This window comes from Malaya genurostris, chromosome 3 (genome assembly GCF_030247185.1).
Source record: "Malaya genurostris strain Urasoe2022 chromosome 3, Malgen_1.1, whole genome shotgun sequence".
NCBI lineage: Eukaryota > Metazoa > Arthropoda > Insecta > Diptera > Culicidae > Malaya > Malaya genurostris.
The window spans coordinates 42,021,998-42,049,884 of record NC_080572.1 but is presented as its reverse complement, the minus strand read 5'-3'; the positions used below and the strand labels follow the sequence as shown (position 1 = coordinate 42,049,884).

Genomic DNA, 27,887 nt, shown 5'->3' with positions numbered 1-27,887 from the left:
AACAAAGATGTGTTCCACATAAAAAAAATCTCGCTTCATTAACTTTGCGCATTGTTCCCGTAATTAAATCAAAATTTCCCGTAGAAATAAAACGACTTCACCGCAGCGGGACTTCCGACTTATCGACTCCCGAGCGAACGGCAACGGTGGGTTACTAGTTTTGAGTTAATCAACAATACACACAGAAAAATATCACACTTAACAATCAAACAAAAATCTAGGTTCAATATTTTATATTTACTACATACTAACAAAAAAATATCACTTGGTAGACCCTTTGCGCCATTTCTAAGATACTTATCCAGCTGCTAGTCGGAGATACCTCCTACGCGATCGTTCAGTCTTCGTCAGTGCTGTAAGATATACAAATAAAATTGCTTGTAATACAGTTCCTAGTTTGTGATTCTCACCTCATCATATCCGCAATGGAATCATCTAGCAACACCGATGTATTCATATCCCGTTTCTTGGTAGCCCGTGGTCGCAAAGATTTACTGGATGATGCCATCGTCGAATCACTATTTACATTAGACACTATCGCTGTCGCTATCTGGAGATCCCTTTTATTAACCTTCCTTCGAAAGGCTTTTTCACGCAGCGAAGACCGTTTGGCTCCAATATTTTCGCTGGATCGCACAGTATACAACTCGTCGCTATGATCGAGACCGACTATCGTCATACTAGTGACTATAGTGGATTCATCAGTACCGAGAATTTTTACGATTTCATCCAGATCACCATGCAAGCTTTGCATCAGATTCGATTGTGGGATTTTGTCTGTTGAGCTTGAGTTTGTTTCAGTTTCTAGATAAAAAATATAAGAAAGCAGAAAGAATTTTACGAGTTGAAGACAACGTATTCAAATGAGTTGAAACCCCCTGATCATAGTTTTACCGAGAGTGTGTGTGTATGGGTTCAAGTAAAAATAGTAAACCGATGCATAAAACGGGAAATCCCCTTTTGTTTTCATTGCTTAAATAAGAGTTCGCAGCCGACTGATAGCTCAGTTCTATTCGGCGTTGACACGATCATCATGCATTTGTTTACTGTTATTTTGATAGCAATTTTGCTTTCAAACAACCGTGCATTAGCAGATCATTTGTCACAATTTCCCGTCGTAAACACCTCGCTGGGATCAATCAAAGGATCCATTTTAACATCTCGATTAGGAAAGAACATCTTCGCGTTTCGAGGCATCCGCTACGCTAAGCCGCCCATCGAAGATCTTCGATTCCGGCCTCCACAACCCGTCGATCCATGGGAAAACTTACTGGATGCCACCGAAGATGGACCGATGTGTCCTCAGCCTGCCTACAATAGAAGCGAAGTCTCTGAAGATTGTCTTCGCCTCAACATCTACACGAAGCAAATTCCCGGTAAACTCATCAGAATACAACCTCAAAACGTGCTAGTATACATTCATCCGGGAGGATTTTATGCATTCTCCGGTCAGAGCCACAACAACGCAGGCCCTCAGTATCTAATGGATCAGGATATCGTTCTTGTTACAATCAACTATCGACTAGGTTCGTTAGGTTTCATGAGTACTGGAACGGAAGACTGTCCAGGAAATGCCGGTCTAAAGGATCAAGTCATGGCTCTTCGTTGGATTCGGAATCACATCTCCAGTTTCGGTGGTAATCCAGATTCAGTGACATTGATGGGCTATAGTGCAGGTGCTTTAAGCACTACACTGCATTTGATTTCGCCGATGTCTCGAGGATTGTTTCATCGGGCAATCGTTATGAGTGCTGCCGCTACCAGTCAAGTTAAAATTCCAACCGATCAAATTGAACTCGCTCGGAAACAGGCCGCACTTTTGGGATGCCCAGTGATACCAGCTGATAAAATGATGGCCTGTTTACGCAAGAAACCGGCAACGGATTATGCCGACAGCCTGGAGTACATGTTTGTAATATCGTGGAACCCAGTATTGCTGTGGAAGCCGGTCATTGAACCAAACTTTGGTCAGGAACGTTTCCTAGATCAAGATCCAACGGAGGCATTCTTGAAAGGCGATTTCATGAAGGTTCCCATAATTGCTGGAATTACAAAGGATGAATTTGCAGGTCCAGCGGTGGCATTTTTAAGGAATGAAACACTTAGAAATGAGCTCGATCTAAACTTTGATACTCTTGCACCCATTTTATTTTTATATGAAAGACACACAGAGGAGTCTAAAAACAGGAGTCGACTTTTGCGAGAGGAATTTCTAAGAGATGAACCCCTTAGTTTGAACAACTCTCTGCAGGGTTTAAATTATGTAAGTATAAACGCATATAAGGCTCGATAGTCTTGAATTCTAAATCAAAATTATTCTGGTAGCTCTTCGCTGATAGTCTTATAGGATTTGCAATGCATCGATTTGTGCAACTTGCCTCACGGCACACCCTTGTTTATCAGTACAAATTCTCCTACGTCGGCCGATACAGCTTTCTCTACTACCCATATGAGAAAACGCCTTACGGAGCAGTACACCACGACGATCTACTATATCTGCTGTCTATTCCTTCAAGAGCACCTATATTCAATGTTACGGATCCGGAAAATTTAACAGTTGAGAGGCTTACTGGAATGTGGAGTGCATTTGCTAATACAGGGTGCGTTAGTAATACCTTTCAAAGCTAAAAATTACAGTATAATTTTCTTTCCAGAGATCCGAACAATGCACAAATTTCAATGCCACACTGGAAACCTGTCACCAAAACAGACAATCACTACTTGAACATTGGACAGGTTCTAACAATGGAGATAGGGCTCTTCGCTGAAAGATTTGCTATTTGGGATCAGCTATTTCCCCTTCCCACAGAAAATACCGAATAATTCAAAAGCCTGTCAAAGGAACCTACCATCCAGCGACTCCTTCATCTCATTGTAGGCCATCTCCAGTGCATCTAGAGCCGTAAACAGACCAGTGCTTGATTTCATCGCCTGAAAATCACTTTCCGCTTCTTTGATAATTTTAAACGATTCTCGAACCTTATCATCAAACCGATTACTTTGAAGTCCTTTGACAAAGAACGGATCATAGCCGTGTTCTTTTTCATCCTGAACAAACCGAAAAGCATCACCGACAAACAATTTCCAAAAAATTACTTTGATTTCCTGCGATTCACTTCCTTGCGATGGATTTTGCACAAACCGTTTAAAAAATCGCCAATCTCCGGGAGTGACACGTATCTTACAGAATAAATTTGAAGGTTGTTTGAAATATAACGCATACATTAAATAGAACGATCCAATCCTCTCCAATGGTTTCTTAGAACAAAGAAATATCTGCTTTACGATTAGTAGCGCTTCATTGACAAATTCGACCAATTCAACGTCGGTATTGCGACCGCTGTAATATGCATAACTTAGTCCGATGGATCAGAATATATATTAGAAATGTCTTACTGAAATACGTATTGAAAGTTGACTCTTTTCCATTCGTGGCAAAAATACCGGAATTCCATAGACTCATGTTTGGAGAATTCATTTAGAAATGTGAAACAATCTTCCCGAAAACCACGGGATATTTCACTAACCATTCCAGTAACCTCTTCTAAAATATAAAAGAAAACTTGTTTTCTTTCAAACTGTGTTGGCGGCAAGTGGGATCAAATTTGATTTGATTTGAAAAGAGGAATGTAAATACAAAATACTTTTTTATGACGAGATGTGTCAATTGTGGCCAGCGTTGCCAGGTTGCCAGATTTATCTGACAAATGCGGTCTCCTATCACGACGCCATCTTGATAAGATCAAAATCGGAGCTTCAAAATCAGCTGATTGCAACGTAAACAAACAATCAATAATGCAATTGTTTTACGGTTTACCTTGTTTAGAGCTCGAAAATTAGTGAATTTTGGGTCGACTCTCTCACAATAACTTGTCGGTTTAGCTAACATACAGCGGACAATGTTTTGGGACATCAAGTGCAGGTAATTTTCACAATTTGAGAGTCGCGATGAGTATCAAAACATCGCAGTGTTTGGGGCTCCACGTAATCGGTGTACTTTCAAATGGCTGGTGCTCACATACCGGTGTCAGATGGCTGGGCAAATGCCGGATTTTTCTCACTGAGGCAGACACTCTAACCGACGACACGACCTGCCACTCGTCTATCAAAACTGTATCGTAAATTTAACTACCCCTCAGTAACTGGAAATGTCAAATCGAAAACGCTAGTGAATTTTTTTAAACTGGCAGCACAAGTTGATATATTTATTGATTTTGAATAACAGTCACCATAACCTTGGTTACTGCATATCGAAGGCAAGATTAATGTAAACAAAATAAATTTCAGATCGGTTATTATATTACGGAACATTTTAATGGATTTACCTGACTCGAGCGGAATGTAAAAATTGAGGAGTATGAGTTATGTCTTTTATAAAGCCAAGTTCAAAATTCAAATCTTGACTTGGAACCGTTGTGTGAGAAGGAAGACATGGAAATGACCGACAACGAGCTGAGCGAAGCTAGTGCTCTGCGGTACCTGCATAACGTACGGTAAAATGATTTCTTCGTGGAATTCCACTAGTAATCCTCGAATAGTGGCCAACAAAGTGAAATACTGTTTCCACTGCTGCGCAATCAACCGACACAAAACAATTTTGACACCGGCATATTACACCGAATCCTACTGCCCAGAAAAGCTAGCTGTTGAAGTGTACGGATGAATCGCTGGAAGCAGATCATTGTCCTCGTTCGTTGGTTTCATCCATAGTTTCGATTAAATTCCGAAAATCGAGTCCATTTAAATGCATTTCTGCTTAATTTGGACAAAGTTTAATACTAATAGAACTATTCCACCGCTTTCAAAACATGTTTATTTGTTTTGGGGTTCCTTGGTAACAAGTCCATAGCAACTTAAACAGTGTTGCTCGAGAAGATTATTTTTATCATTTACAAGGGGTCGCTAGATTTATGGTAACTGGCGGTGAATCGTTAGCGAACAGTTTTAATGCTGATTTTTCTTCGGAGTGCCTGGTCGTGTCGTCGCTCTAACTAACCAGATATGTTTTGCCAGATTTTAAAAGTTTTCCCAAATTTCGTTAGATCTTCTTGCGTTTGGCCTCAAGACGGTAGATGGTGAGACCTTTTTGTTGTTTTTTTGGTCACTGAAAATGAAGCCCGATCAAAATTTCCTTGTAGATAGTACACCCAGACAAATCCAGACAAATTTTTGAATCAGACAGATTTTTGGAAAAATGACCTGGCAACGCTGATTGTGGCCTAAGCCAATCATTTTTTTTTCCTTTGTGTTGTCAGGAGTAAACAGACTGACTAAGATCATGGTTGATCCATCTCGCCTAGTCAATCATGTTAGTGACTACGCATAGAAAAATAAAATTTACCAAATATTAGTAAGCTTTACTTTGAAATCCTCGATATCGATATGAAATCAGATTGACCGATACTAATACCACAGACTAACAGACAGGACACTCAAATTAGATTCTTCAATCATTTTAACGGTCATTTCGAATATTCCTTTATTTGGGACAGTACTCACATATGTCATGATGGCGCCACGTTACCCTATCAAAAACATCCTGTCTGTCATCTAGACTGTGTTTATTTTTTTCATTTACCAACAGAGTTGCCATTCATACAGAATTACCTGTAATGTATTGATTTGTATACGTCCATGCGAATTTCATGCAGGGTATAGATTTAATACATATTGCCAAAACTATATTCAGAATTGTGCCTACTTCTCATCCTCCAATGCAATACAAAATCGAACCCGTTTTGTTACAATATTTACTTGCTTCTGGTCTGCCGTCACTTAATTTCGGGTGAAAATTACCAACACAATCAAAAATAGTCTAGATGAACAACGTTGAGTCAAATAAATGGTTACCTTCCAACATCGCAAAAAAGTTAAATATATTATCAACGTAATCCAATAATTTATTGCGACGATTCATTTTCAAATATTTTGATGAAAGCAGGCATCTCTGCAAGCAGCTGATCGGTGTTGACAAACGAGGGGAAACCAACTAGTAAAAAAAAACTTTTGCATAACACAAGGGGTGTACCGATAGTAAATAGTTCGCGCAGTACAATATAGGTGGAACTAGTGCATCACGAAAAATTATTTTTATTAGAATTTACTAATACTGTCATGTCTGTTAGTCTGTGCTAATACCGATTGGAACATAACGTCATTTCTTCTGTGACAAAAATGCCTTCATTACAAGTGAACAAATTGTGATCTTCACAAGAAATGGAATTTTAATGTTCGTCGTATAAACACAAGCCTCTCGGGGTTGTTTTCTGTAACGCCTAAATTCGGAACAAATTCATAAACACTTAGTTTCTGGAACCAACATTACTTTTGCTCCTTCGGAAGCAATTTATAAGTTACTCTCATAATTGATGTTTTCAAATTTAAAATTTACATATTTTAATTTAAAATCAAGAGTCATTTTAAGTTCATCAAATTAGCCTGGCTTAGAAAGCAAATAATAGAAAGCTCATGCAGTTCCCGAAGCCCCATGCACAGACTAACAGACATGACAGTATGAGTAAATTCTTGTAAAAATTATTTTTCGTGATACACTAGCTCCACCTTTTATTTTTCTCAACGTTGTTCATCTAGATTATTTTTGATTGTTATGTTGCGGCAGACCAGAAACAAATTTTCTTCTGGACCCGAAATTAAGTGGCGGCAGACATGAAGCAAATAAATATTGTAACAAAACGGGTTCGATTTTGTATTGCGTTGGAGGATGAGAAGTAGGCACAATTCTGTATATAGTTTTGGCAATATGCATTAAATCTGTATCCTGCATGAAATTCGCATGGACGTATACAAATCAATACATTACAGGTAATTCTGTATGAATGGCAACTCGGTTGGAAAATGAAAAAAATAAACGCAGTCTAGATGACAGACAGGATTAATTTGATAGGGTAACGTGGCGCCATCATGACATATGCGAGTACTGTCCCAACTAAAGGAATATTCGAAATGACCGTTTATATGGTTAAAGAATCTAATTAGAGTCCCTGTTAGTCTGTGCTCTAGGTATGATCGATACGAAATTGGATGACTTGCAACCCAATTTTAGTTAGTCATAGTAAGTGTGAAATGTACTGAATGGCAACACTGAAAATGTACGGAATCGTCGAATCGACGAAAAGTTTGATCGACTGTATAATGTCAGTTTATCACAGAGATGCCAGATCTGCAGATATGTTTGTAAATTTGCGAATTTCGTGTATAGTGCTGCAAACATTTTTTGTGGTGCAGACTTTTGCAAATCGAGGTTTTCGCAGACGTTCGTCCAATTTTACAGACTTTTGAAATTGCCGCGACCTTTTTTGTTGCTCGTCAAATCAGTTTTGCGTGTCATACTTCATACACGCTCGTTCAATGTTACTCTAAAGTGAGTACAATTTCACTCACTTTCGTTAAAAGTGGAACTACTCTATACTGAGCAAAGCTTGTTTACTCACTTTTGAGTAAATATGGTATTTGTCAAATTCTGAGTAACATTTACTTAGTGCTACAAATGGTAAAATTAGCTCGAGTGAGTAAACATTACTAAATCATTCGAATTGAATAAGGGATTGGAATAAGGAATTCTTTTCTTTAAACAAATAAGTAAGTCGGTATTTGTTTAAAGCAAAGAATGAAGGAAGCCGCTACCTGTTCATCGGTCATTGGAAAGGATCCGTCTGCCTTCCTCCGTTCCGCCTCCGACAAAAGGAAAAGTTCCGCCTCCGACAAAGGGAAAAGTTCAGTGAACGTAAATTTTCACACAACGTTTTCAAAGCTCTGTGAGTTGTCAATTTAGAAACTGAGTCGAAGTTACTCATTCTTCTAAATCAATATTACTCACTTTTTGACATTTGAACTAAATGAGCAAAAGTGAGTACAAACTACTCACTTGAGAGTAACATTGAATGAGCGTGTAGAGAATTTGCTGCCAGCAAGACATACTTGCTGACTGCAGATTTTTTTCTCAGCTATATAGACTTTTGCAACCCTGCCTGCAGATTTTTGAAATTTCACCTGGCATCTCGGGTTTATCGCTGTCAAATTCGGTCGTATCAGCGTTGAAACGGCTTCATATTTTTTTACGCGATTTCTGCAAAGCGTGATTTACATTTAAAATGCCATACGCTAATCAACCATCAGTTACTATTACAGAGCTTACGGATGAAAATGTGAAATTTGTGGTAGAAGACACCGAATTAAGGTATATTTAGCGTTATTGGTGATGGCTTTGTGTTATTTGTTTATCTACTTTTAGCGTTACCAACAGTTTGCGGCGAGTTTTCATAGCCGAAACACCAACACTAGCAATTGATTGGGTCCAGTTGGAGTCGAACACTACAGTACTCGCCGACGAGTTTCTCGCTCATCGTGTTGGGCTGATTCCTTTAATATCCGATGAAGTAGTGGAACGAATGCAGTACAGCAGGGATTGCACGTGTTTGGATTTCTGCACCGAGTGCAGCGTGGAATTTACTCTGGATGTTAAATGTAATGACGAGCATACGCGGCACGTAACGACAGCCGATTTGAAGTCTAGCGATCCACGAGTGCTGCCTGTTACGTCCCGACACCGTGATGACGAGGATAATGAATACGGTGAAGGTACCGACGAGATATTGATCATTAAACTACGAAAGGGACAGGAATTGAAATTGCGGGCCTATGCAAAAAAAGGCTTCGGTAAAGAACACGCCAAATGGAATCCAACATGCGGCGTTTGTTTCGAGTACGATCCCGATAACTCGATGCGACACACTCTTTTCCCTAAACCGGACGAGTGGCCGAAGTCCGAACACACTGAATTAGAGGATGACAAGTACGAAGCGGAATTCAACTGGGAGGCTAAGCCAAATAAATTCTTTTTCAATGTAGAATCCTCAGGAGCCCTGAAGCCAGAAAATATTGTTATGATGGGTGTGCAGGTGCTTAAAAATAAGCTGTCCAATTTGCAGACGCAGCTCAGTCATGAGACGCAAACAGATGCATTGGCAATTTGAATATATTGCGTATTTTAAACTTTAGTATATAAATATAAATCTTTGTTAGAGAAAGTCTAACGTAAGCTGTGTGATAGGTTCTTATGTGTAGCAGTAGAATCTGCAAAAAGTTTATATTACCTTTTATTTCTTTCATTCAATTGAAAACCTAGGAAACTCTAGAAATTACACTACTCATAAGCTTAGTAGTCGTCACTGTCATCCTCATCTTGGGATAATTGTTTCTGATAAAGCTCTGCATTTTGTTGAAGACTGTACCACTGCTGCTGTTCGGCAGCTGCTTGTTCTTCTCGAGCTTTGGCAAACAACTCTTGCTGTTGTCTGAGTAGTTCCTCCTCCGGAATGCCCAAATTCTCTAACCGGGTGCTCTGCCTCCGCCTTTTGGCGGCAACTTGCTTACAATCGTTGAGCACAGCTTCTGCCTCCTGTTTGTAATCCTTGAATCCCAATCGGTCTAGGGCTTCAAGCACATGCTCTGCGTTTATGGTCTTTTTATTTCTCTGGTTACATACTTCGTTCGCTTCTGAGCTGATCAAGTGGATGAATTCTGTGCAGCAATTTAGAATCAGTTCTCGACTCTCGTTTGCTACCCGTATCGAAGGGACCTACAACAATGAAAACAGATAACTGGTACGATGTTTTATCACTAATAAACGATTCAATAGCTTACCAACTCTTTAATGATTTTGTTGATGCTTGCCCTAGGTAAAGTAAGTTCATCGTCCTCTGGATTGTTAGGTGGACAAAGTTCGTCTTGAGGATCCGACATTATGATCCCTCGGCACAAGCGTCCGGGGTAACAAACAAATCTCAATCGAAAGAATATCGTAGTTCTACGGTAAAAATTATCAAAGAGTAACAAAAACAAAAAAGGGATAAATGAACGTTACGATGATGGATATATTATATTCAAAACAAACAACATGGCCGCCCAGTCACCATCCACGATGTAGAATTAGCACTGGTGGCGAGATAGGGCTTTTGGCTCACAAAATTAAGTATGGCGCCGAGATTTGCTTTTCTTGAAAAACTATTTGTTCGTAAGTCCGTGCATGTATGTTGGTCAACATATTGCCAAATGACAGATTTGATAGTGAATTGAGAAACGGTGTTCGGGCACTGCGTGTATTAGAACAATCCATACAAAATGCAATAAAAAACTCGTTTTGTTTATTTTTGTTACTAAATCGTAATAAACATTTGACACATATATCTAGTGTTGTGTTTCCGGGTATGAAATTTAATTTCTCCAAGTATTATGTCTTGGTAAATATATATATATATATATATATATATATATATATATATATATATAAATATATATATATATATGTATATATATATATATATATATATATATATATATATATATATATATATATATATATATATATATATATATATATATGTATATATATATATATATATATATATATATATATATATATATATATATATATATATATATATATATATATATATATGTATATATATATATATATATATATATATATATATATATATATATATATATATATATATATATATATATATATATATATATATATATATATATATGTATATATATATATATATATATATATATATATATATATATATATATATATATATATATATATATATATATATATATATATATATATATATATATATATATATATATATATATATATATATATATATATATATATATAGTAATTCAAGTACGATTTGAGATGGGACAGATCATTCGCAATTTGAACATGAACGGAGTATTGTTCAATCGGATTGTCGTTTAAGCTGTGTCCCATTACAATCAGAGTATCAATGGAGGACAATTCCTAAATTTTTTTTCGGCCTTGCCTTCACGAAACTTTTTCGGGCAACGCGGAGGAAATCAGCTAGTATGAAATAAAACTTTGTTCTCGGTTACAGCAACTATGCGTGATTCGACGGATGATCCGGAAACGCTCGATGTTTACACTTTTCTTCCCCACATCTTCTTGTTTTGCTAAAATAAATGACAATGCGAATAAAAAATATTATAGAAAAACAATACGATTAGGTGTTACAAAACCTTCCACAATTTTGCTTTGACCATTGAAAAATATTTTAATGTATTGTTATATACTATTCAATTTATTGTGAATATGCTTTTTACAATAGAATGTATAGGTTGATAAGTATCCTAATAATTCGAATCATAAAATTTTCTCAAACTTGTTTTCTCTGAAAACAATCAAATTTGCAGTTCGCATATTCTTTGAAACACCACGTGTACAATTCATTCAATTATAAAATCGTGGAAACTATATATTGAATCATTGAAAATAAAAAAAAAATTATCAAGATACAATAAAATGTATTGTTACCCATAAGCTGCCCTTACACGAGACAATATTATTGTCAATACAAGGAGTATTGACAATACTTTTGATCGTGTAGTGGAAACTTCTTTGGATTGACGAAAATATTGTCAAAAAATCAAAACTGCTCATCAATCCTACAATACTTTCTCTCCAGAGAGGAAACAGTTAAATATGTATTATGACCGTTTCTCTCAATGTTACAATATTCAGTTGCAATATTTAAAGCTCCAAACGCTTGATTTTTTCGAAAAACGCGGACTCAAGTTACCAAGCCAATTGGATTGACGGTATTGACAATACTTTGGATTGACAATAATATTGTCACGTGTAAGGGCTGCTATAGGCCTAATTGTGAATCAATTGTTTATGCTGTAAAATCAATGGTTTATTTTTTACGGGAACCGCACTCACACATAGAAAAATCTTGTCACCTGTTCATTTATCATCGTGGTCATCATCGGCAACAGAACTGTCAAATATCCGTTCGTCGAATATTGGTTCATTGAGGGTTGTGAAAATATTACGTTATCCAATCTTTGTCAACTTGAAGTATAAAAATAACGACATTCTCTAGGAAAGGTCCTATCGGCAAATAACAGTTGAAGACAAACACGAGAAAAGGTCCTAAGTGCAAATGACAGTTTCTCTTTGTTTACTTTCTCTTTCGAGTATTACGGTCCAATCAGCAACCTTCCCATCTAACACTTCACATAGGATTATAGCAAAAACCATCAACTTTCGATATGCACTGTAGAATTTGTTGGAAATTACTGTAATTTGCCGTAATAATTGAAAGAGAGAGTAAACCAAGAGAAACTGTCACTTGCACTTGGGACCTTCTCTAATGTTCATCGAGAGTTTCTCTCAGCCTCCTGCTAGGAAGTCATGTAACTGTGGTCAGCATCCTTCTGCAAAGACCAAAACAATGAAGAAGAATGGCTAACAACAAATTGGGTATTACTAACAACTTGTTTATTCAGCATCCTTTATCACTCTTCACCACTTATTATCGATCAGAATATCATCACTACGATAAGGAAACTAAGACTTTACTCGATTTGAAATGCTTGATTGTTTGTTTACCAGACTGAGCGCTCTGTTTGCCCACCAAATGCCCCAGATGTTGGCTATGATAGCACTTGCTGAAGCGCCTTATCTTTGCCACCGGGCTAGTTTCTTTTGTTTTACCACCTGCATGGCTGCCAGACGGCTGACTAACAGCTAATAGCGGGTATAATATCACTGCCAGCCATTCCGAGATGCCATTTATACAGATTTAACTGTGTTAAACAGATTTTACATGCAGATACAGATTTTGTACAAAACAGATTTCCTTAATTCAATACAAATTTAAATAGATTCCACAAAAAAGCAAGAAAGGAAAAATTAAACTTTTCCGCCTGAGATATTTCATTGCAGTAACGACATAACAGTTTATTAATCAACGGACGAATCACAAATTGAAATGGAAATGTTTTGTGTAGATATTCGATGATCAACATTAATATATATTTATATAATAATTTAAACTGAATAAAGTCCTTGCATTACGAAACTTCATCAGACTGAGAGTTTTATGACATCACTAGAGGTTGCATATTAGGCGTTGAAATTCCATATCAACATTTTCAAACTGCCTAAGTATCTGGAATTGAAATTCAATTGTTATTGATAAAAATATGTGCACTCAGGCAAAACATATATTTCAAATGATATCGTATGGTTTTTAGCCACATCAATATCGTATGCGAATCATAAGACCGCCATATGAAGTCAAGAATATTAGAAATTTCTATGACAAGTATAACTTCTTAAATTTAAAAAAATCTTAATAAAATTGAAGGTATCACATACGTTCATAACTCAATAAATTGTTCCAATAATTCTCACACATTTTTCTTTTTCTAAGTAACCGATCATGCTTGATTTCTGAATCATTACCCAGTTTTTAGGTAAGTTCGTTCCCTCACTTGAAACTGGATACTAAATCACCTGTTTTTGATACACATTTTCACTTTACCCATTATTAAGGAAAGAGTATTTACCCATTAAGTGAGTTTTCCCAGTTTTGTCAGAAATGAGTCGAATAGTACACTTAAATGGGTACTCAATTCAACCGTGTACTCCTCAAACAAGACAATCGCATCCAGGGGCGGTAAGTTCCATGAAATATTGGGTGGGTGGGGGTAATGGGATTTTCCCTACCATTCCAGTAATAACCAATATTCGAAAGTGGTAAAGTATAGCACATTTCACATTGTAGTATATTAGTTATAAATTTTTATTAATTTAGTTAAGTAATATGAAGGATTACGGAGACCAACTACGGGGATAACAGAAAAAAGTGTTATGTCATAAGATATCTCTAGCAAATTTTCTAATATTTATTCCTGTTGTCAAAATATTGGGGGGCATGCCCCCCCCCCCCCCCCCCCCCATAGTTGCCGCGCCTGACCACATCCACCAGAATTTTGCCACATCGGTTCTAAGGTAGCCATCGGTAGGTATCGTGTTAGTGTTTTCTTAACAATAATATGCTGCGCTGCTTTCACCAACATGTGCAGCGAAAAAAAATCAATGGAAAAGCTGGATTGCTAGAAGACGGGCGAAAGTTTTATCGATTTATTAATTTTATTTGGTTTGACGTAAAGCCGGTAATAATACTTTTCAAGCAGCACCATGAAACATGCTATGTGATTGGATTTTCATTTTTGTTATTATTATCAATACAATAATTTGTAATCACAGCCGTTGTAAGTTTTCGTTCTCCCCTTCACGCTTTACGAAACTGAACAAAGTACACTGTGTGATACGTTCGCAAAGGCAGGGGTGTTTTTTCTTCCGTACCAGTACGTACAGGGCCGCAGAGAGGAAGGGGGGAGGGGATATCCGTCATACCAATGCATGCACAAACAGCACTTTCAGTCGAAGCCGAAGACAAAAAAACGTGTCTGACGGACCTCACCGGCCGATTACGGAAAGGCCTTAAGGTGCAATTCAGGCGAGAGTTCTGAAGTGGGAAATACACGGAGGGTTTATTCCCATGTATAGGGCCCCGTATTATTGTAATCTCCCGGACCCTTATTTTTTCTCGGTGGCCCTGAGCATCATTTTATATGATGCTAAGTTTTATACTAATTTGCACCTCGTTTCACCACTACTTGTGGAAAAATACTCAAAAATTTTTACACTTATCGCACTGTAGTACCGAGATCGGAAGTCGGATTGGGATCAACAATTCGAGGACTTTTTAAAGAATTTCAAAACCTTTTATTTGCATCTTAGTTTGAGAAAATCGGTCAAGAAATTTCCGAGAAAATTAAGTGCGCATTTTCTCATAATTTTGCACGTATTATCTTGTAATTCCGGAACCGGAAGTCGGATAAGATGGGACCACCTTTCATTTAAATCTAAGTTTGTGAAAACTGGTTCAGCCATCTCTAAGAAAATTGCGTGACGTTATATGTAACATACAACTCGTGATATAACAAACAAGACACATCTCCAAATAACCGGGTGAATGTGATATTTGACCCAATCGTTCTGACTACACCAGGACTAATCTACCAAGCACTAATAACTATTGCTTGATGAATTGCATAATTTTATAAATTGTTTAGCTGTAGTTATTATTCAGGCTCACACCGGTTCAGTGAAATTCAGGTCTGTTTTGTCAAAATACCATTAGAGCTGGTCAGGTAGATTCATGTTTGATAAGTTAAGACACAAAAATACCAGATAAAATATATTCTATTTCGCGACCTCCAAAATTACTCCATCGCTCCAGGGCTAGCTCCAGTTGTAAGAAACCAAACACGTCTTGTGGAATGGCTTAGAATGCGCTATTGAATCTTATAAATAAAAGATCAAAATCATCTGTCAAGAAATCATGATTTACATTTTATATGAAGTACAACTAGTCTTGACAAGTTTCTACAACATATGGTAGGATATATACAGGCCCGTGCGCAGGGGGGGTTTTTGGGGGTTTTAACCCCCCCCATGAAAATTTTTTTTAAAATTAAGTTTCATGAACAATGGAGTATTTATTATATTAAAGTGCAAATAACTTGACAATTCATATTTTTTTATAAATTTTTTATCAATTTTAAACTGACATAATTTGAAACACACCCCCCCCCCCGCGCACGATCCTATCAGAATTCGTTTTACATTTTTGGACACCCCCCTCTCCCTTTGAAACCCCCCCCCCCCCATGGATGATTCCTGCGCACGGGCCTGGATATATAGCATTCTCGATTCACTGTATCGATTACATTATACATTCAATCAAACATTATCTTTAACCAATGCTGGTACAAGACATTGAAAAGCTGACAAATCACTACGTACCCGTTTGTTCATCACTCAAAGAACATATCTAAAATATGTACACACAAACAACAAACAATCTCCAATTTCCGAACCACAAGTTCACTACATATTTGTAGCTCTACTGTAGCAAATAATAGGCGACAAAACGTGGCCAAGATAGAACACTTTCGGCTGCTACCATCAACAATCACCGCATCGTGATTATTGGATGGGACTAAAGCGGCCACTGAAAAGACGCATGCTGTGTTAGGAGGGGAGAGATCGAGAATCGCTGATGAATTTATAATGAGCTTTTGATCAACGAATTGAGATATCGAATCACGTTTAGAGCATAGCTTCTCGTAAGAGAAACGGGAACGTCAGCGATGGAATCCGGACAAAAGCATAAGCGATATGAAGACGCGGAGGCACGATCCAGAACGGGGTAACAAGAACCATCAAGTTGTCCATATCAGTAGGGTCTCTAATTAAGATTACGAATCGATTAGGAATGCCGACGTCTGTCCGAGTCAATCTGTACTTTTCATTTGAGAAACTATACATCTGAATATTATCCGCATACCGAAAAAGAACTGCAAACATCTACTAATGTGTCGGGAATCATAATTTCTTCAGTGAATTATGTTGTCAAATTCAACGATTTCGACTTGTACCGACAGATGCACTCTCCTGGACGAACTGAGAAATGTATTATTACTCGACTACGTAGTTCTGATTGAATTATAATTCTCGTTTTTTTTATTCAACGATATATTTAATAAGGTACACTCTTATTGAATGTGTTAGTGGAGAGAGTGTTAAAAAAGTGACATGTCATTTTTTAACACTCTGTTATAGAAATGGGTGATGTGACATAAGTATGTCAGTTTTCGTGCAATTCATCGGAATTTATTCCAAAATGGATATGTGGACAGTTGTAATATCAAGTCTACACACATATAGTCGCAATCAGTCGAAAAACTGTCCTCAATGCTGTTCCATTGTATATGGGCTAATCTACTTCAGCTCTACTGGAAGCTAAAACATACCAATCGCAACATTGAGCATCAATTTTTTTTCTAGCCCAAATTTGAAACTGATTTAAAACTACTCGGCATATTTGTTTCAATTGAAAATGAATTTAAAACACGAATAGAGCACAGTTTTTAGTTTTATGCATGTGTATGTACGTCAATTGACAAGCGATAACATCAAAATGTGACATAAGTTTTGAATTGGTTCCTAATTGTCAATGTATTTTGCTTGTCGCATATAGAAAGGTTATGCAATCACTGTGAAAACCGACTTTTAACCGAGGCCCGGAGGGCCGAATGTCATATACCACTCGACTCAGCTCGACGAACTGAACAAATGTCTGTGTGTGTGCCAATGTGTGTGTATGTATGTGCGTATGTAACAAAAATGTGCACTCGATTTTCTCGGAGATGGCTGGACCGTACCGTTTTAAGTACATTCCTCCCTATTTGGGCGTTCCGTTCAGTAACCTAATTTTAGGTAATGTAGGCTCTAGGTAGTTTCCGTAAGACACGTGCAAAAAATACTTAAAGATGAGTTATATTTACTCTACAGTTGATTCGTATTGACTCAAATTCAGGTTGATACGGTTTCAACCTTAAGATCATTTGCCTCTTCGGACCAGAAAAGCTTTCTGATCCTATGTGCGGGGTTAGGAATCGAACCCAGGTGGGCTGCGTGAAAGGCATCGACTAACCCATCACGCTATACCTGTCCCCATACGACTTACTTATTTTTAACTTATTGAACGAAACTCTCGCTGTTGGGTGGTTTGGCTCTTTGTATATTAACAACAATGGAAGAAGCGAATGGAAGAAAAGATGCTAAAGAACTCAAAATGAAGTAAAAAGAAGTGAAATAACATAGTTTTTATTTTCCGTCTAGCAAGATAATCACACAATTATACCAGCGGGAGTCCAGCCAACTGATAGAATTCATCTCAAGAGCAGCTCCGTACAAGCGAATACAGAATTTTGTGATATACACGTTAATAACATATCTCTAACTTGTTTATCTAGCTTATATATTGAAAATGCAAAATAATCTTCAATTTGGTATAGTTATTCCTCAATTTAAATATAACATAATTTATGTAGGTGTAAGACCAATATATTCAATAAATTATTAGACAATTTTGATTATTTCTAGAGATGTTTTAAAAATATTAGTTATTTCAGTAAAAATACAAGCAAAACTCAAATTTTGTTTGATATTCATTAAAGTTTTGGATTATAAACTGTACAGCAGTTATTCAACGTTTTATTTTATACTGTCATTTATTTGTTATGTATCAACAATATAAATACACTTTTTGAAACCGTCAATCGTGTTCCCTCAAAGATAATTCAAATACATTTTAAGGTCAGTCACTGTATTCTACATTTCAATTTTGTTGATTTTCGTAGCAGATTCACAACCCAAAAAAATCTTTAAAAGATACTAAGCTGGCTAAAATCGGTTCGGCCATCTCAGGGAAAATTGGACGGAGAGAAAAAAATGCATACGTCATTTATGCGCAGTGACGGATTTACGCCTAGGCCCCTGAGGTCCGAGCCTAGGGCGGCACAATTTGGGTAAACCTTTCAAGAGGTCAAAATTTTAAAATATTTAGCAATTCATATCAATGATTTTCTCTGATTTTTATGTAAATCTAAAAAATAATTTTCCACGATAAAGAATGTAATTTATGTTTGAACTGTGTTTTTATTCGAAGTGCAATATTGATATGTTAATTGTTGAATAATGTTTTAAAAAGAAGTAATAGAATTAATAAAATTTTTTGAGAAATTTAATAACTATTTTAATTTTATATCCTTAGTTTAATTATTCGTACTTGTAAAAATATTTTAAAATTGCTCAATGGTTTCTTTTATTGTGTGATATTCCTCTAAAATTCAGCTTTTTGTTTGGATACAACAATAATTAGTGTAAAATTATATCAAATTCTAATTCCAACTAATCATCATATTATTCGTTAAAGACTGTCCCAGGAAGTATGGACGCAACCAAAAACCGCTGCCATTTCGCAATGGTTCAGAATATGTCAATTTTTATTTCTGCGTCCTGTTGTTTACACTCTTCTCTAAGCACTTGTGCAGTTGTTTCCATTAGTTTGTTTCGAAATGCGTGGACTTTCAGCAGAACAACGTCGAAAAATTGTGTACAAACGGTGCACAGAACGCGGACTGTCACTGAGAAAAATAGCAAATTGGAAGGAGTAAGTGAAAAAGCCGTGCGAAATGCAATCAGGAAGTTCGGTTAGAGGATAAACCGAAAACGGGTCGAAAAAAAGGTCCTGCTAACCCTCAGTTGGATAAACGTATACTGAAGGCGTTCGAGCAGAAGAAGGAGGTTTCAGTTCGTTTGAATCTTCAAACCTATAAGAAGCAGAAACAACCAAAACGTAGTCCGAAACAAGAAGCATCGATCAGGCCGAGGGTTCGAAAGCTGTACAATACGATTTTTGCTGGAAATATGAACTGCATAATCATGGACGACGAAACCTACGTGAAACTCGATTACAAATCCTTGCCGGGACCACAATATTATACGGTGCGAGAAGGGCAAGTGTTAAACCAGTCCGAGACATCGATTGAAGTCGAAAAATTTGGTAAGAAAGCTATGGTCTGGCAAGCAATTTGTAGCTGCGGTAAGATTTCGAAACCCTTCATCACCACTGCTTCAATGAACAGCGAAATATACATCAAGGCATGTTTACAAAAACGACTTCTACCCATGATTCGAAGCCACAAGGATCCTGTTTTCTTCTGGCTAGATCTTGCTTCTTGCCACTACTCGAAATCAACGGTAGAATGATATACTACCAAAAATGTCACTTTCGTCCCAAAAGACATGAATTCACCAAATTGCCCACAACTTCGACCAATTCAAGAATTTTGGGCATTAACGAAGGCACATCTTAGAAAACATGTCTTGGCAGCCGAAACCATTCAACAGTTCGAAAAAGAACAGTTCGAAACGGAATTTAATGAGGAACATTCGCAAGAAATTGCGCCAGCTAGTCTACAATGGCTAAGTAGCAAATGTTGAGATTAATATTCTCTTGTTGTAGTCTAATATTATCAGTATATCGAATAAAATTTGAATATCTAACACTTGTGAATTATTTACAGCGAAATCAAAGTGCGTCCATACTTTCTGGGTCAGTCTTTAATGGTTATTGATTATTTATTAGTATTGTTTAACAATTATACTTCAATAAAATGAAGTCATACCAGAAGTGACAGTCATTTAATCTTTAAACTTGATTTACATCCCAAAAGTAGCATTCGAATGAGCCTAAGTTTGCTAAAATCGATTCAGCCATCCCCGAGAAAATGCCCAAACCGGTTACCCAGGAGGTACCAAAACCCCTGAATGACTACTGTTATAAAGTGAAAATAAAAATAACTTGATTTTTGGAGAGAAGTTACTCGCTGCTTATTTTCATTCTTGATGTTTTTGCGCGTACCAAATCGAGAAAGAAGAAATTTACGAACTAAGCAATACGTAATAATTTAATTGAAAATCGATCAGAGGAAACAATGCGTTTTGTCGGTTACGTCACCGTTATAGGTTCGGAACCGGAAGTAACAGCACAAACTTGATTCCCAATCCCAGAGAAGCTTTCAAATAAGCCTCAGTTTGCAGAAATCAGTTCAGCCATCTCCGAGAAAATCGAGCGTAGAGGAAAATGTTTGAACGATGCACATACACATACACACATGCAGACACATTCCAATCTCGTCGAACTGAGTCAAATAGTAAATAACACTAGTAGTTTCTAGAGCTCCGATGTCAAATGTCAAATTCTTCAACAATTCTACATTCTTTCTATAGAGAAAAGTAAAACACTGTAACGAAACTCATATCAAATATATCATCAAAAGTTCTGGTTACTGGCAGCACGGCTATTGAATGAGAAACCTTGAAGGATCAGCCTCATTGGGTTGTTCGAGCTAATGATGTGGAACAAAGCAACAAAAAATCCAGTTCGCTTTCACATCTCATCCAAGTCAGTCGATAAAACAAAACCGTTTACGTTCGGAACGGAAGAAACCAAGTACAGTATTGTGTAGTGAACAATAGAACGAAATGAGTGAACCAAACGAACAAAAGCTACCGCCGGTACGAAAGAATACAATTATTGTTGACTTCAGGTAGTGTAAAATTCGACTTTCGATACGAGAACTTGAAGGTTTGCTTAAAGAGCAGATGCATCTTGACATTAAACGTGTGTATTTACTTCAATGCAATAAGACAAATAATGTTGTTTACATTCAGTTTTATAAAGAGTTGGATGCAATTCATATCGCAAAAGAGAATAACAATGTGCACTATGTGGAGCACGAAAACATTAAGTACAACATTCCAGTATATATGGAAGATAGTACTATAGAAGTGCGTGTGCATGATCTTCTTTCAAACATCATCGATCCTCACATTCGCAAAACTATGTCCCTATACGGAGAGATTCTCTCTATCGAAAAAAAAAGTGGAAGAACTTTTTCCCCGGTATTCTAAATACCTACTCTTCAAGCGCATGCGTACGTTTGTTACCTTCTTATGTGACTTTCGGTCAGGATACAAGAATCCCATGCAAATAACTTCTTACCTATGACAATCAGATGGCCACATGTCAATATTTCCAAAAGGCTGTTCACTACGGTAAGCCATGTGATAATCTGGAAAAGGAGACAACTACACCAAAGGACAACTATGCTTCCTTCACACCAACCCCAAGCAACCCCAGTACACCTTAGACACCCACCAACAACAATGAAGCATCCCCTTCAACGAAACCATCAGTACCCCCTATAGAACAAAGAACACCAGCTGCAGTTAACAACTTACCCTAAAATCAACCAGGAAATGCAACCAATGTGCAAGGTGCATCTACAGCAACTCTCAACGAGACCAAGACTACGATCAGCAAGGAAAACGAAAAGTAAATGGAAATCACACACAACACCGACGATGAAACAATGGATGATATGATAAGCCACGGACAAAGTGAGTCTCAATCCTTGTTAGATGGAAATTGAAGCTCATCTCTCCCTTGAAAACGGGTGACAACGAGATCCAATAGCAAAAAAAAATGTAAGCCAATCGGCCACGTAAAGCTTATACGCGAAAAGGTCTGAATAAAAATTTTTATTAAAAAAAAAGCAACAAAATTTTCGAATGATACATAATTATTGATATATAATCTCATGAAAATTCTAAAAACCTCGAAGATGTGAACCAAGACACTTTTCTTCTTAATTTGTATTTGTCTTAAAGCATACGAAATTATTTATATCAGTAGCAGAAATGTATGCAATTAGATTTATAGTACTCAGTCACGTATCCAGAGGGAGGGGGTTCCCAAGAAGCCCTGGCCCTTCCCGAAATCGGAAACTATAGATTCTTATACATAGAAAACTTTTTGGTTAAAGATTTTGATTTCAAAAAAAATCTTTGGGAGGCAAAACGGCGGACGAAGACAAACAAAAGTTAAGATATGATATCATGAGTCTAGTGCTCCTTTCGTTTGCACCGTGAAATTGTGTTTTCGAGAGTTTCGGGGTGATCGAGACTCCACTACCTATGAAGCCCGTAGCGGCAGGTACTTCGATGCGCGTTTTTCTCATTAAGATGAGTTCCAGTAATAAAAAATTAAATCAACTATATTTAACTTTTTGACTTTCTCATATAGAAAGATTATGCAATCACTTAAAAATCGAACTAGTAAAAATAATGCCATATATACCATTCGAATCAGCACGTCAGCATGTGTATGTGTGTGTATGTGTCAAATAATCTCACTAGGTTTTCTCGGCGATGGCTGAACCGATTTTAACATTTTTATTTGTTTTTAGATTCAAATAAAAGGTCTCATGGTCCCATATGAATTTCATACGGATCCGACGTCCGGTTATAGAGTTAAGTGTGTTGAAAAGTTTCATTAAAAGTGGCAAAACAAAAACCGTCAACTAAATTCTAAACTGACTAGAACCTACACCAGTCGGTAACTATTATCAGTAAGCAGCTAAACAATACCAATTTCTGCTTCCGGTTCCGGAATTGTAGGGTAAAGTGTGTTAGAAATTTTATACTCTCACTTAAAGTGACGAAACAAAACTCGTGAAAATTTTTCTAAAATATCCTAAAAAGTACACCAACTGGTAGCCATTATCAGTGAGCAGCCAAACAAACCGATTCCGGTTATTCTGGTTTCAGATTGTCAAACAACGATGGGAGATAATAGTCACATACTCAAAACTGGATCTTACACACTTTTTTCAAAGATGGCAGAACCGATATTCAAATCTTAGGTTCAAATGAAAGATTTTATGGTTCTACCAAAAATTATGCATATTTTTATAATTTACACCGTCGTTTAAAGTACGATACCAAAATCGTATACAATCTTCAAAATTTGATGAAAAACTAGTAGAGTTTGTACGTCAAGTTAGTTGTGGCCGTGCGAACCGACTCTGATTATACCGGTTCTCGGGTTCCGGTGCTGGAAGTACATATAATAGTAAACCCACTTCGTTTTTTACAAATATAGAAAACCAGTATAGAATTTGCTCAAACTTTGGGAACCTTGCTGATGCCAGGAGGGCCGAATGTCATATACCATTCGATTCTATTCGAAGAACTGAGCAAATGTCTGTGTGTATGTATGTATGTGTGTCTGTACTTGATTTGGTTTGGTTCTGGGTGATTTTTTTTTTCATAAATACGTTTATTTCATAGGCAATATACATAAGTTTTTCTTCGCCGTGGCATCTACAATACATAGTACTTTAAACCTAATACATTTCGAATATCCTATTAGTATTTTGGTATTCATTAGTTAATCTAAACACTGTTTTTATCAAGCGAGTTGCTATTATAAATTACATTAAATGAAATACATTTATTTTGTACATGATCTTATAACTATTTCAGGTTTGTTTGTATCAGTTCATCACTTTTATTTAATATAAGATAGCTGGCTATTGGTTGAACTCATGGAAGAGAAAACAATCTAACATAAAATAAAATTTAAATTGGAACTCCAATGGACTTAAATAAATAATAAAGAAGTTTCATGTAAGGAACGTCACGACAAGCAAGAATGTCGCGAACTGGGACATTGGATAGTCTACCTTGGGTACGCAAGGAATTTATTAGTTGAGATCTGACATCACGATACTCCACGCATGTCCAAACAACATGGTCAATATCACGGTAACCTTCGCCACAAGCACAATGATTAGTCTCGGAAAGTCCAATTCGAAGGAGATGTGCATCTAACGTGTAGTGATTGGACATGAGTCTGGACATCACACGAATGAAATCTCTACTCACATCCAATCCCCTGAACCATGCCTTTGTCGATATTTTAGGAATAATTGAGTGCATCCACCGACCCAGATCATCTTTATCCCAAGAAGCTTGCCAGCTGGCAAGTGTTCTTTGGCGAGACGCGCTATAGAATTCATTGAAAGCAATTGATCTCTCATAAATTTCACCCTCAATAGCACCACGTTTGGCTAAAATATCGGCTCTTTCATTGCCTGGAATGGAGCAATGAGCCGGGACCCAAACTATTGTGATTTGATAATTATTATTCAATATGACGTTCAGGCACTGTTTTATTTTGCCCAAGAAAAAAGGTTCATTTTTGCCAGCAGCCTTTGAGCGAATAGGTTCTGGGTGATATCTGGGTAAAGAATAGCATTATCGCTTTTAAAAGTAGCACATTCACTGAGTAACGCATATTACAATCATCGTAAACATTCATGGAGAAAGTGTCATGATATGTATCAGTTTCCACCCTGAGATCATAAACTCGAGAGATGTAGGTACGTATAGTTTTATAAATGTTTAAATTCCAGTCCAGAGAAACCGGACTGCAAGATGATTATGTTCCGCAAGTTGATTATATTCCGAAAAAATCAGCTCAAAACTAAAATCTAAAGTTTCTAAACCTTAAACGTTGGTTTTCTTCGTACTGGATTCGGCCATAACTGTCAGGAGGATTAGTTTAGAGGCCAAGGTTGCACGATCGGAAGAAAAGCCTAATACCTAATATAAAAGGAATAAACCAGGAATAAAATTCGATCCGCGAGAAAACATCTATTTTTTAGTGAATTTCGAGAGAGACAGAGATAACTGAGAAAAAATGAGTGAGTTTTTTTTGGTTGCTCGTGTATTTGCTCGGATGAATGAACAGAGCAAAAACTTCCAAGAAAACCAGTCTGATCCAATAGGTTTAATAGCATAGCAATGATGAGGCGATGCTTATGATGATTGGTTTCGGAATGCTGATGGAAGCACTACGGCTTCGGATCGAAAATTACCATTTGATGAGCGTTGCTTGGTGGAATCTGGTGAGGGGGGGAGCGAAGATTGTGCTGATAATTATGCTAATTTGCGTGAATTGATTTTTGTTGATGTTTTTGTTGCTACCTCCCATTGCTAGGTACACGTTCGGAGGAGAGAATGAGCTGGGCTTGGACCGAATTAAGGCAGTTGGATCGGCGATTAATTTACTGGGCCGAACAGAGTGACTGAAATCGTATTGAATGATATACGAGGCGAGATAAACCAGGAATGAACTGGACATCGTAGATCATAAAGACTGCCGCCGCCATCGTCGGTTAGATAGCGCATTAATTTTATTGGTTCAGCTCGGAATCTCAAGCACCGAATAGAGACAGAGAGACGCTCCAGATATATGTCTATAAAGATAGGTTTGAATCGGAACGAATTGGTTTAATGATAGCTATTAATTCCAATGAATCTCAAGGATCTTCTCGAAACTTACAAAACGGCAATCAAGGCACTGAATGACTGAATATGCCTTAAACTGTCTTGTTATTGAAAATTCACTAAAAGCGAGCCAACAGACAAATGTTCAAGCTTGGTGCAAAACCCGATTCCGGTATCATCATTATCTGCGGACAAAATTGTTAGGCTCAAACGAAGATTGGGAATAAGATTTGCTCCACGCTAATCTCATATCTGCGAACTCACAGTATTTTGTTTCATCACTAAAAAAAACTCATTTAAAATTCCTCGCCGCTGTTTTCGGTTTCGCTTTTCAAATTCTGAGATGTTTCGCGAACCGTAGAATATCACGCAAGTCGGCAAGACGACGCACTAGTCGACTGTAAAAGCGACAGTGACATAAATGCTCACCGTATCATTTGGAGCAGCACAGGTATAAATTCGGGAGGCTCTGATATGATGGAATTTGTGAGTAGTACAAACCTGTACATAGTCAATGCAGGTAATCGTCCAACTTTTGCGAGATCTGGAAAAGATGACGTCTTGGACGTAACTCTCTGCTCTGATAGAATTGCGCATGAGTTGGTAAATTGGCTCGTCTCTGATGAGCTCGAACCTTCGTTATCTGATCATAAGTACATCTTTTTTTATCATTCAAACGTTAAATTTAATATTGTCACATATCGTAGTCTAAAATCTACAAACTGGGAACTTTATGAACAGGACTTGGCGACTAGATTTTACGGGTACCAACCAACAATTGAAACCGCGATTGATTTGTTGTCGACGAGATAAACTCACTCATAGTTGCAGTATATGAAGACGCTTGTTCACTTCGGATTGTGCGAGTTACTAGAGGAACTCCTTTGTGGAATGACTAAAAAAATATGCAGAAGATGCTCTTCGATCGTCTGAGCGAAGTGGTTGGAAAAGCCTTTGCACAAATGTCTCTAGTCTTAACGAGACTAGCAAATTAAATAAATCACTTTCAAAATCTAAGGACTTTAATGTCGGTTTCTTAAGAACTTCAGATGGTGAGTACTTGTCTGATGAAGGTGATGTACTTCACTATCTTTTTAACACTCACTTTCCAGGATGTATGCAGCCATCACCGACAGCTGTCCCTGAGACCTTTTCGAGTAGTTACGATTCTTGGGCCCTTACTTGAAAAATTGTGACGATCGAATCGGTCAAATGGACAGTTGAGAGTTTTGCTTCGTCTCCTGGAAAGGACGGAGTTTTCCCAGTGTTACTGCAGAAAGGGTATGAACATTTCAAACGTGTTTTGAAGAAAATACTTACTTTTAGTCTTGCGACAGGATATATTCCAAGAGCCTGGCAGGAAATAATTGTCAAATTTATTTCCAAAGGTGGTCGCGACACTTATGAGGAAACGAAGAGTTTCAGGCCTATCAGTATTAGCTCATTTCTTCTTAAAACAGTGGAACGCATAGTCGATCACTATATCAGGAATGTTATACCGTTTTCGTTTATTGATCAGAGCAGCCCGAGAGCTGACCCAGAGTCACCAAAACAACTTTGGATGAGTTTGTTTTAGCAACCTGGGGTCACTCTGAATCGGACTCCAATCGTAGTTTCACTCTGAAAATTTTCTCGGGTCGCACGACGTATCCATGTGAGTTTGTTTATTTTTTCTTTTTTATATGAGTTGTTGTGTAGGGCGCGTACCACGTGTTCGTTTTACTCGGAGTCAGAGTTGCCCGTGTGTAGGTTCTAAAACGAAAACGGTATTAGTTTGGGCGTGCATCCGCTACATGGAATGCAACATGCTTACCAGCGTGGAAAGTCCACTACAACCCTGTTACATGATGTTGTGTACAACATTGAAAAAGCTTTCTCATCAAAGCAATCTTACTTGAGAGTTTTCCTAGATATTGAAGGTGACTTTCATAACCTGTCCGTGGTCATGGCATACCTTCAAATATCACAAATTGTATACACGCAATGGTGAGCAATCGACTTCTTTGTTCATCGCTTCGGCAAGCAGAGATTAGAAAGCTGAGTGTCTGCGGGTGTCCTTAAGGTGGTGTACTATCCCCACACCCCCCGACAGTTCAGTCAAAGCTAAATCATCTCCAAAGGATGGTCCTAATGGCGATAACAGGAGCATTCACGACAACTAGTACTGCTGCTCTAGAGGCGCTACTGTGCATTAAACGACTACATGTTTTCCTAAAACAAGAAGCATTATCTTGTGCATACCGTCTTAAGGTTACAGGGCTTCGGAACAGTAACCCTATACACTATGCTACTAGCCACACACACTTGTGGTCTCAAATAATCACTTTGAATGAGTGTTTCCTTGCTCCTAGTGACCTAATTTTCACATGAAGTTTTACTTTTCAAGACTTTCAGTATGAGATATCCTCTTCATGAACACATAGTTTGT

At 37.4% G+C, this 27,887-nt stretch overlaps 4 protein-coding genes across 4 annotated transcripts; 2 read left to right on the top strand and 2 right to left on the bottom strand.

Annotated features, from left to right (window-relative positions):
• Positions 1-222: 222 nt before the first annotated feature.
• LOC131436854 (snRNA-activating protein complex subunit 1) lies at positions 223-3,663 on the bottom strand. The gene is made up of 4 exons (XM_058605796.1): positions 3,397-3,663; positions 2,850-3,340; positions 411-804; positions 223-353 (listed from the first exon to the last, which is right to left on the bottom strand). The coding sequence occupies exons 1-4, from the start codon at positions 3,528-3,530 to the stop codon at positions 338-340; spliced, it is 1,035 nt and encodes a 344-aa protein (XP_058461779.1). The 5' UTR covers positions 3,531-3,663; the 3' UTR covers positions 223-337.
• On the top strand, positions 831-3,234 carry LOC131436853 (juvenile hormone esterase-like). The gene is made up of 3 exons (XM_058605795.1): positions 831-2,263; positions 2,326-2,600; positions 2,655-3,234. The coding sequence occupies exons 1-3, from the start codon at positions 1,034-1,036 to the stop codon at positions 2,821-2,823; spliced, it is 1,674 nt and encodes a 557-aa protein (XP_058461778.1). The 5' UTR covers positions 831-1,033; the 3' UTR covers positions 2,824-3,234.
• Positions 3,664-8,038: 4,375 nt separating the features above from the next.
• Positions 8,039-9,053, top strand: LOC131437826 (DNA-directed RNA polymerase II subunit RPB3). The gene is made up of 2 exons (XM_058607437.1): positions 8,039-8,197; positions 8,252-9,053. The coding sequence occupies exons 1-2, from the start codon at positions 8,112-8,114 to the stop codon at positions 8,991-8,993; spliced, it is 828 nt and encodes a 275-aa protein (XP_058463420.1). The 5' UTR covers positions 8,039-8,111; the 3' UTR covers positions 8,994-9,053.
• A 50-nt stretch (positions 9,054-9,103) lies between these two features.
• LOC131437827 (protein Dr1) lies at positions 9,104-9,939 on the bottom strand. The gene is made up of 2 exons (XM_058607438.1): positions 9,664-9,939; positions 9,104-9,598 (listed from the first exon to the last, which is right to left on the bottom strand). The coding sequence occupies exons 1-2, from the start codon at positions 9,760-9,762 to the stop codon at positions 9,176-9,178; spliced, it is 522 nt and encodes a 173-aa protein (XP_058463421.1). The 5' UTR covers positions 9,763-9,939; the 3' UTR covers positions 9,104-9,175.
• Between the last annotated feature and the right edge of the window lie 17,948 nt (positions 9,940-27,887).